The sequence below is a fragment of the Crotalus tigris genome, unplaced genomic scaffold, assembly GCF_016545835.1.
Source record: "Crotalus tigris isolate CLP2741 ecotype Arizona unplaced genomic scaffold, ASM1654583v1 scf7180000021954.94103, whole genome shotgun sequence".
Lineage (NCBI taxonomy): Eukaryota > Metazoa > Chordata > Lepidosauria > Squamata > Viperidae > Crotalus > Crotalus tigris.
The window spans coordinates 40099-50938 of NW_024098779.1; the positions used below are offsets into that span (position 1 = coordinate 40099).

General features: G+C 46.7%; 1 protein-coding gene across 6 annotated transcripts in view; it reads left to right on the forward strand.

Annotated features, from left to right (window-relative positions):
* ANKRD24 (ankyrin repeat domain 24) overlaps positions 1–10840 on the forward strand; it is a 49823-nt gene extending 38983 nt beyond the window's left edge. For all 6 annotated transcript variants that reach the window (XM_039319037.1, XM_039319038.1, XM_039319040.1 and 3 more), the window contains 3 exons: positions 2147–2314; positions 3427–3492; positions 10404–10840. In XM_039319037.1, the coding sequence (XP_039174971.1) occupies positions 2147–2314; positions 3427–3492; positions 10404–10481 (312 nt within the window). In that variant the 3' untranslated portion in view covers positions 10482–10840. The remainder of the gene's footprint in view (positions 1–2146; positions 2315–3426; positions 3493–10403) is intronic.

The following is a 10840-nucleotide window of genomic DNA, read 5'->3' on the forward strand; positions in this document are numbered from 1 at the left end:
TGCCCTGCCCTGCACTATATTATACTATACTATACTATACTATACTATACTATACTATACTATACTATACTATACTATACTATACTATACTATACTATACTATACTATACTATACTATAAAGGATCCTTATACCTATTATTACACATGCTAACAGCAGCAAGATTAGTCTTTGCACAGAGATGGAAAGACAGTGAGACACCCTCAGAAGAAGCGGTAATAAATAAGATTTTATCCTGTGCTGAAATGGACAGGTTGATGTTAGAACTTAAGGATAAGAGTGAAACAGATTACTACAAAATCTGGAACAAATTGTATGTTTGGTTGAGGAAAAATAGAGGGAAAAACACTCCGATTCAGCCAAACTCATTGATCAAGCATGATACTGATGGAAGGGAAAATATTTCAATATTAAAGTGAAAATTAAGAAAAAAGAAACATTTGTGTGGAATACGTGAATTATGAATTATAGATATTAATTGTTGACGATTTTCCTTTGTAAATGTAAGCCAGACAAACACAGTGTTAATCACCTATTATGTGATTTATGTTTTAAAAACCAATAAAGTTTTTTTAAAAAATCAACCAATCAATATGGATTGAATATAGAACTGAGCCCTTCGAAAGAAATGCGCCGAGGGAGCTGAAATGGTCTAGGGTTTCCTGGCTGAGCAGGGGGTTGGACTAGATGACCTCCAAGGTCCCTTCCAACTTTATTATTATTAATATTATTAGCTTGGTCCTACAGAGACAAGAAATGAGGATTGCAGCTCCCAAGAAATAGGGGAAGAAAAGCATGAATGGGTCGAGAGGAAGAAGAAGATGAGAACATGGTGGTTGGGAAAGAGAAATACAGTTCAGTCACAAGTATGGAGCTAAGTATGACAATGACATTTGGCCTTCAGGTCTTCTAAAACAGGGCTTTTCAACCTTTTCACCCATTGTACCACTTTTAGGATATGGCAACATCCGAGTACCACCAGTTGTCTAGCAAGGTGTCAAAAACTTGATGACCCCCCCCAAAGGAAAAAAAGTGATAAAGTACAGGTCGTCCTCGACTTACAACAGTTCGCTTAGTGACTATTTGAAGTTACAACGGCACTGAAAAAAAGGCCCCCCAAGCCACAGCCGAGCAAGACACCTGCCTGCCTGCCCGGCAGCGCTCTTCCTCCTGTCCGAGGTTTTCATTGTTGTGAGCATTTCTGTTGAGGATTGGCAGCAGGTGTGGGGTGGGGGGGGTGTTTGGTTTTTATTCCCCCCCATCTGCTGGGTGGTTGCTGCAGGTTTTGGTCACTTCACATGACCCTGGGACACTGTGACCGTCATTAATACGAATCAGTTCCCAAGCATGTGAATGTAAATCACAAGACCCTGGAGAGGCTGCAACATTCCAGCTGATCGGCATTTCTTTTGGGCTCAGCAGAAGCCCCAGGATCAGTGCTGCTTTCCAGCTGATTGGTGCTTCTTCAGGGCTCAGCAGAAGCACCAGGATCAGTGCTGAGCTCCAGCTGGAGCCTGGCGCTGATCCTGGCGCTTCCACTGAGCCCTGACAGCCCCGAAGAAGCGCCGATCAGCTGGAAAGCGGCACTGATCCTGGCGCTTCCGCTGAGCCCCGACAGCCCTGCAGCTCCAGCCGTCTCTCGCTCAGGCTTGTGCGGTGCTGCCACCGGTTCAGCTCATTCCCCTCCACCGCTACCCCTTTTCTAGGATGCTCGCGTACCACCTGCCAGGTGCCAATGTAGCACAGGTGGTACCCGTACCACTGGCTGAAAAGCACTGGAGTAGAAGACCTCCAAGGTCCGTTCCCACAATGTTATTCTGTTGGTGTAAATCAGGGGTGTCCAACCTCAGCCACTTTAAGACTTCTGGACTTCAATTCCCAGAAGTTGGCTGGCTGGGGAATTCTGGGAGTTGAAGTCCACAGATGCCAAGGTCGGACATCCCTGGTGTAAGCTGAAATTACCCCTGGTGTAAACTGAACTTAGCTGAAATCTATTCTTTTTCTTATCTCAGGCCTTAATTTCTTTGACTTACTATTTCTTACTTCTTTTCTGGCTTTGCAGAAGAACCCAGACGGTCATGTGTGGCTTGCTGGATATGAAAAATAATTGTTGCCCTGGTGTTGTTATTTCCTCTTCTTCTTGACAGATCACAGAGCTCTCCAAAGAGGTCTTAAAACTGAAAGAAGCTCCGAAGGATCTTTCCGAGCTTTCTAGCAGTGCTTCTTCCAAAGGGATCTTCTCACCAAAGGCAGACAGTGATCTGGACGTAGCTACCTTCCAGAGCAGAATTAAAGATCTGGAGCAACAATTGGTTGTGAGTATCTGACAAAGGAAGGAGAATTAAGGAGAAACTCTAAAGGTTGTTTTAGGAGGGTCCCTCAAACCTAACTGCCTGGTTTCTTCCCTCTGAGATGGATTAGGTGTTCCTTGGAAAATGAACAAGGAGTAGAGGGATAGAATCAAGATCACGTGAAGTGTTAATACCACTTTACAAGGCCTTGGTAAGGCCACACTTGGAATCCTGCATCCAGTTTTGGTCACCACGATGTAAAAAAGATGTTGAGACTCTAGAAAGAGTACAGAGAAGAGCAACAAAGATGATTAGGGGACTGGAGGCTAAAACATATAAGGAACGGTTGCGAGAATTGGGTATGTCGAGTTTAACGAAGAGAAGGACAAGGGGGGACATGATAGCAGTATTCCAATATCTCAGGGGCTGCCATAAAGAAGAGGGAATTAAGCTATTTTCCAAAGCACCTGAAGGCAGGACAAGAAGCAACGGTGGAAACTAATCAAGGAGAGAAGCAACCTAGAACTAAGGAGAAACTTCCTGACAGTGAGAACAATTAATCAGTGGAACAGCCTGCCTCCAGAAGCAGTAAATGCTCCAACACTGGAAGTTTTTAAGAAGAGAGTGGACAGCCATTTGTCCGAAATGGTGTAGAGTTTCCTGCCTGAGCAGGAGGTTGGACTAGATGACCTCCAAGGTCCCTTCCAACTTTACTACTACTACTACTACTACTACTACTACTACTACTACTACTACTATTATTATTATTATTATTAATGTATTGGTAACACCACATTTGGAATAGCAATTGCACATATGCCACTTCACAGTACTTTACATCTCTCTCTAAGCAGTTTACAGAGTCAGCTCATTGTCCCCAATAATCTGGGTCCTGATTTTACTAACCTCGGAAGGATGGAAAGCTGAGTCAACCTTGAGCTGGTCAGGATCGAACTGCCAAACTGCTGGCAGCTGGAGGTCAGCAGAAGTAGCCTGCAGTCCTGCATTCTAAGCCACCACGAAGATGTTTGTGACCGCCGTGAACTCCACTTGAAATAATCTCAGCTGAGCCATTTCTGTTATTTTATTTTATTTTGAACTATTTACTTATTTGTTTTCATTCTCTTTCGTACTAGGAATCTGAGCGACGCCATAGCAATATCGTCTCTTTATACAGAGGACACCTTCTCTACGCTATCCAGGTGAGTCGTCCAGGTCTTCGTTCCTGACAGTGAGTTAGAAATATGAGGGTGAAGGTTCGTTCTCCGAGCTTGTGGGTTGGTTTCTATCGTGATTCTGTGATCTCAGTAGTTGAGTCTGGGGAATCAGAAGAGGGTGGGGGGCTGGTGAGTCATCAGAGTCGGAGGCTGGTCCTTCCACTTGTGATCACGCTGAGAGCCAGCTGTGCTGGGAAACTGAATTGGACTCAGAGGAAGCACAGCTGGAAGACCTCAGATACGTTCATAAATGTAGACAGGTCATATGAGTAGGACAGAGGGAGGCAATGTGACGACTCCAGGAGAAGAGGAGAAAGCAGTGAGAAGCCAGGCCTTGGGGGCTGCGTAACAAAAAGGGAATGTGTGGGCAGGACCGGTTGCTGGAGGCAACTGTTTGCAAAGAACTTTAGAGTCAAGAGATCATGGTCTGTTTATTTTGCCTGTGAGTTACTTCCTATTTGACTCGTGCTCCGTGTTGCTTTTGGGCAAGGTCTCCATTGGAAAAGTGTTCTGTTGCTTTGGTTTTCTGGGACAGTTATCAGGTCTGTAACTCAGATAAAAAGGGTTTATTTCCCAGTCTACTGTTACGAGAGGTGTTGTCTTTGTGAAGTAACAAGGACATATGTAGGCTGGGACAGAACAGTTGCCGAATGTTTCACTACCAGGCTTGTTGTTGTTAATTGCAAAGTCGTGTCCGACCCATCGCAACCCCATGGACAACGTTCCTCCAGGACTTCCTGTCCTCTACCATTTTCTGGAGTCCATTTAAGTTCACACCTACTGCTTCAGTGACTCCATCCAGCCATCTCATTCTCTGTCGTCCCCTTCTTCTATTGCCCTCAATCTTTCCCAGCATTAGGCCCTTCTCCAGTGAGTCCTTCCTTCTCATTAGGTGGCCAAAGTATTTGAGTTTCAACGTCAGGATCTGGCCTTCTAAAGAGCAGTCGGGGTTGATCTCTTCTAGGACTGACCGGTTTGAACGCCTTGCAGTCCAAGGGACTCGCAGGAGTCTTCTCCAGCACCATAGTTCAAAGGCCTCAATTCTTTGGCGCTCAGCCTTTCTTACGGTCCAACTTTCACAGCCATACATTGCAACTGGGAAAACCATGGCCTGGACTATACGCACTTTTGTTGGCAGGGTGATGTCTCTGCTTTTTAGAATGCTGTCTAGATTTGCCATAGCTTTCCTCCCAAGGAGCAAGCGTCTTTTAATTTCTTGGCTGCAGTCCCCACCTGAGGTGATCTTGGAGCCCAGAAAAATAAAATCTGTCACTACCTTCATTTCTTCCCCATCTATTTGCCAGGAATTGAGAGGGCTGGATGCCATGATTTTGATTTTCTTAATGTTGAGTTTCAAGCCAACTTTTGCACTCTCCTTCTTCACCCGCATCAAGAGGCTCTTTAGTTCCTCTTCACTTTCTGCCATTAGAGTGGTATCATCTGCATATCTTAGGTTGTTGATATTTCTCCCGGCAATCTTAATTCCAACTTTTGACTCATCTAGCCCTGCCTACCAGGCTAGGGAACCTAATTAGAAATATTTCGTAGGGTGGGAAAAGAGGAATTTGGAATATGTTTGCAAGGAGCCAAAGTTGGGACGAGGAGGGGGCTAGAGCAGAGGTCTCCCCAACCTTTTGGGCACCAGGGACCGGTTCCGTGGAGAGAAGTTTTTCCGTGGATCGGAGAGTGCGTGGTTTTGTACGCTGCCTGCATCCCAATGATGGGGCTTTGCTTGTTTGTGTGCCCTGGTTGCTGGCATACCGTGGCCCGGTGCTGGTCCACAGATCAGGTGGTTGGGGACCCCTGGACTAGAGGACTGAACTGCCGTTTGAGTGTGGAGACACCGCTAGTGACGTGGACCCAATGTCAACAGTCCAACAAGTGAATTCAACCTTGAGGAAAAACCCTATGGCTGTGATGACCCAGAGCACAGCACAAAGGCCACGCAGACAGCTGGCAGTGTTAACAGTTCTTTAATGGTTGCAAGTGTCCTCCAAATGCTCCCCCATTGGCTGGCAAGCCTCCAACCCAAATACGCACACACACCTTCCAGCCGACTCTGGCTGAAGGCAGTTTCCATACGGAATGTCCCCAAGGCCGTAAAGATAACAAAACCAAACAAAACATCAGCTTAACGAGTCCGCTTGAATCTCAGCTTGCCAGCACCGTTTGCAAAGAGAGAAGTCAACAGGCAGTCTGAGGTCGTAATTCAGGAAATCCACGTGATCATCCGGGTCCGGTCTGTCAAGGTGTCCGGGTTTTCCAACAGAGGCACAGAACAAGAGCAACAATACACAACTTTCCCAAGGTTCAACTTTTGTTCCCGACAAAGTCCCCAACCCACAGCGGCTTCTTATATCTCAATCCCCAGGTGTGCCTTGTGGGGTGGGGCGGGACGCTCTCCTCCGGAGTAAGTGAGCCTGCCTCCATTGTTCCCTCCTCCTCTCCACTTTCCTAGCTCTAGGACAGTGTTTCTCAACCTTGACCATTTTAAGGCATGTGGACTTCAATTCCCAGAATTCCACAGCCAGCAATGCTGGCTGTGGAATTCTGGGAGTTGAAGTCCACATGCCTTAAAATGGTCAAAGTTGAGAAACACTGCTCTAGGATCAGGTGGGGAGGGGCCTTGCTCCTCGCCCGAACTCTCTCTCCCCTGTTCCAAACCTGAAAGGCCCTGGCCTGCCTCAGCCTGCTCCTCCCCACAGACCTCCGAAGCCAAAGACGCCTCTCCCTCGGCCTCCATAGGATCCTGTTCCGGCTCCATTTCCTCCTCCGATTGAGGCTCAGACAGAGGCATGACAACGGCTTTGAGATTTGGACAAGGAGATAGATGGGGAACTCATCACATTTGCGGATGACACCAAGCTGGCAGGAATAGCCAACACTGCAGAAGACAGGCTTAGGATACAGGAGGATCTAGAGCAGTGGTTCTCAACCTTTTTAATGCCGCGACCCCCAACCGGTCGTAAGTCGAGGACTACTCAACTGGTGCCGCACCGTTGGCAGAATGGGACTTTTGGCGGGCTCAGCAGGGCAGAGACAGCCTGGACAATTCCTATTGGCTTTGGAAAGCCAATAGAATTAGACTCTATTCAAGAGAGTCTCTTCTATTGGCTTTCAAAAGCCAATAGAAGAAAAGGGAGTAGCACAGCTAAGGAAAAGGGGGGGAAAGTGGTGGCCTGCGTTGTTTGGCGACCCCCGTGAAATGGTCGTTCGACCCCAAATGGGTTCCCCACCCACAGGTTGAGAACCACTGATCTGGACAGACTCGAACACTGGGCGTTATCTAACAAAATGAAATTCAAGGATGAAAAAAGCAAGATTCTACATTTAGGCAAGAAAAACCAAATGCACAGGTATAGTATAGGGGGTACCTTGCTCAGTAGTAGCAACTGTGAGCGGGACCTCGGAGTCCTAGTGGACAATCACCTAAATAGGAGCCAGCCGTGTGCTGCAGCTGCCAAAAAGGCCAACACAGTGCTAGGCTGCATTAACAGAGGGATAGAATCAAGATCACGTGAAGTATTAATACCACTCTTCAATGCCTTGGTAAGGCCACACCTGGAATATTGCATCCAGTTTTGGTCACCACGATGTAAAAAAGATGTTGAGACTCTAGAAAAAGGACAGAGAAGAGTAACAAAAATGATTAGGGGACTGGAGGCTAAAACATACAAGGAACGGTTGCTGGAATTGGGGATGTCTAGTTTAACGAAGAAAGGATGAGGGGGGACATGATAGCAGTGTTCCAGTATCTCATGGGCTGCCCCAAAGAAGAGGGAGTCAAGCTATTCTTCAAGGCACCTGAAGGCAGGACGAGAAGCAACGGATGGAAACTAACCAAGGAGAAAAGCAACCTAGAACTAAGGAAAAACTTCCTGACAGTTAGAACAATTAACCAGTGGAATAACCTGCCTCCAGAAGCGGTGAATGCTCCAACACTGGAAGTTTTTAAGAAGAGACTGGACAGCCATTTGTCTAAAATGGTATAGGGTTACCCAGTGCTTTTTTTCTAAAAAAAAAAAAAAAGGTGCTGGAACTCATACAACCCGTCTTGCCTACCCTATAAAATTCCATCCAAAAAAGGTGCCAGAACTCCGTTCTGAGCGTTCTATGAGAAAAAAAGCCCTGGGGTTACCTGCCTGAGCAGGGGGTTGGACCTGATGACCTCCAAGGTCCCTTTGTGAAGTGACTCCCTGCGGTTGTTAAACTAGTAACACAGCGGTTAAGTGACTCTGACTTCCCCATGGACTTTGCTCATCAAAAGGTTGCAAAAGGAGATCACATGACCGTCATAAGTGTGAGTCAGTTGTCAAGCACCCGAAGGTAAATCACGTGGCCACAGGGATGCTGCAACGGTCGTAAGTGTGAAAACTGGTCATAAGTCACTTTTTCCCGTGCCAAACGGTCACTAAACAAACTGTTGTAAGTCAAGGACTACTTGTACGGCAGTATTTCGATTTATTTTGACTTTTTCATAGAGCCACCTTAGGAATAAAACTAGGCAGGCCGATGTCCAACTGGTCAGCATGAACCTTTGAGCAAGAGAGTACATTCCAGGTTTGATCCCCTATGGCAGTGGTTCTCAACCTGAGGGTGGGGACCCCATTTGGGGTCGAACGACCATTTCATGGGGGTCGCCAAACAACGCAGTCCGCCATTTTTTTCCCCTTTTCCTTAGCTGTGCTACTCCCTTTTATTCTATTGGCTTTTGAAAGCCAATAGAATAGACTCTCTTGAATAGACTCTAATTCTATTGGCTTTCCAAAGCCAATAGGAATTGTCCCGGCTGCCTCTGCCCTGCTGAGCCCGCCAAAAGTCCCATTCTGCCAACGGTGCTGCACCAGTTGAGTAGTCCTGGACTTACGACTGGTTGAGTAGTCCTGGACTTACGACTGGTTGGGGGTCGCGGCATTAAAAAAGTTGAGAACCACTGCCCTATGGAGTCTCCTGGAATACATTCTTATCTTTCCAGCCAGACTTAAAGTATGGAAAGGAACAACAACAACAACAACAACAAAAAAGTGCTTTCGCAGTCCTTTAGAACTACGTTTCTCAACCTTAGCAATTTTAAAGATATGTAGACTTCCAACTGCCAGAATTCCCCGGCCCGCAAAACCACAATCACAAAAACTATTGAAAACAACTTAAAGGTTTTTGTATGTTATTGAATTATTTTTTATTATTATTAAAAGTTTTAAAAATTTTATACAATATATATCCCAAATCCCTCCCACCCCTCCCCCACTTCCCAGAGCTGATTACAGGGTTACAAATAAACAATCATAATCTAACTAACATTACCCAATTGTACTAACAATCCAATCCATAACCTACTTTAACTCCTTTTCAAGATAAATATTAACAAACTAATAACAAAAATAATAATACAATTAAACCGTAATACTAAAAATAATATAAATTCAACCATATTAAACTATTAATAATAATCTAAAATTTACTCATAAGCTAGAGTATGTTATTGAATTATTGACTAACCCAGCCGCCACGTTGCTTTTTAAATGCTGAAATGTAAAATTAGAGAATCAATCAAATATTACAAAAAAAAAAAAAAAGAAGAAGAAAAGAAGTTAAATCAATTAACCAGAAAACACGGGAAGGGCTTACCGGTGACTTACGAACAATGCAGCCATCTCACGGGCTTCCTACCGCCATGAGGTTCCCGTGGCTGATGCAAAACCAGGGTTGTCTGAAAGGCTAGACGCGTCAGGGCCAATCTAACCTCAGAGGGGACGATGTCCCAGGCGTGTGGACGAGAAGGCTCTCTTCCTTCGTCCTGTCAGAGGAACGAGACGGGACCCATAACACGCCTCTTCTGCCAGACCTGATGGGATGGGTACAGATAACTGGAGAAGAGCTATCTCAGATGATCCAGCCCCATGCCACGTGGGTCCTTATAGGTCATAACCTGCAGCAGGAATTGAACCCAGAAGCGGACGGGCAACCAAGGCAGCTTATGGAGGAGAGAGGTCACGAGGGGTCCCTGGGGCTCTCTGAGCTGGCTTGTTTTCTTGCAGATGTTTCATGACCCAACTAGGTAACATCATCAGTGCTAGAAGGGAGTGGAGTTTGTAGAGAAGAGGAGGTAGGTAGGTAGGTAGGTAGGGATGAAGGAAGGAAGGAAGGAAGGAAGGAAGGAAGGAAGGAAGGAAGGAAGGAAGGAAGGAAGGAAGGAAGGAAGGAAGGAAGGAAGGAAGGACTGTGGGGTCCTTGGTACTCTCTGAGCTGGCTTGTTTTCTTGCAGACGTTTCATGACCCAACTAGGTAACATCATCAGTGCTAGAAGAGTGTGCGGTTTCTGGAGAGGAGGAGGAGGAGGGGAAGGGAGGAGGACTGTGGGGTCCCTGGTGCTCTCTGAGCTTGGTGGTTTCCTTGCAGACATTTCATGACCCAACTAGGTAACATCATCAGTGCTTGAAGGGAGTGAGTTTTGGGAGGAGGAGGTGGTGGTGGTACTGGGAGGTCCCTGATGGTCTCTGAGCCTGGTGGTTTTCTTGCAGACATTTCATGACCAAACTAGGTAACATCATCAGTGCTAGGGTGACTAGCACTATCGATGTCACCCAGTTTGCGTAACGAAACGCCTGCAAGAAAAGCACCCAGCTCAGAGAGCACCCAGGACCCCATTTCAGCCCTGGGCTACAAATATTCTCCTTTATCGGAGAGATGGTGACCGCTGATCTCGTAGGGATTCCCCCAGCGCAACCAGTCTCCTCGAATAGTGAGATTACAGATCTGTTGTTGGACTTCCGTCCTCTTGTAGGGACGAAGTCAGAAGCCCTGCCAGTCAAAACGCTTGGTTAAATTGCTGAGGAACATGTCCAGATGTTCATGATCTCTCTTTCCTCCCCCCCCCCCCTTTCTGCTCCTTTCAGGGCAACATGGATGAAGACGTGCAAAAAATCCTCTTCCAGATTTTGAAGATGCAAAGGCTCCAGGAACAAGGCAGATGAGACAAAGTGACGGGTCGCTGACTCGAACCCGGGGTGGGGTGGGCAGGCTGGGTGGACTACGAAGGCCACACCGACCATGAGCCCGGAAGCGAGCAAGACCGGCGGGCACCCAAACGCCTTTGAATGGCTTCACAGCAGGCAGGAAATCTTTTGCGCTTCACCTCGGCGTGTCCACGATGGCCAAAGCACTCCCGGTTGAATTTCTGCCTGCCATCACAATGTTAAAGGCTACAGGGTCATTGCGGGGCGGGAGGGGGGAAAACGAGTAGAAGGCAGACCTAGAGCGAGACAAGTGCGTGACCCATAGTGGCAATCAGCAGAATTAGCCCGCGATACTGCATTATAATCATCAGAAACTG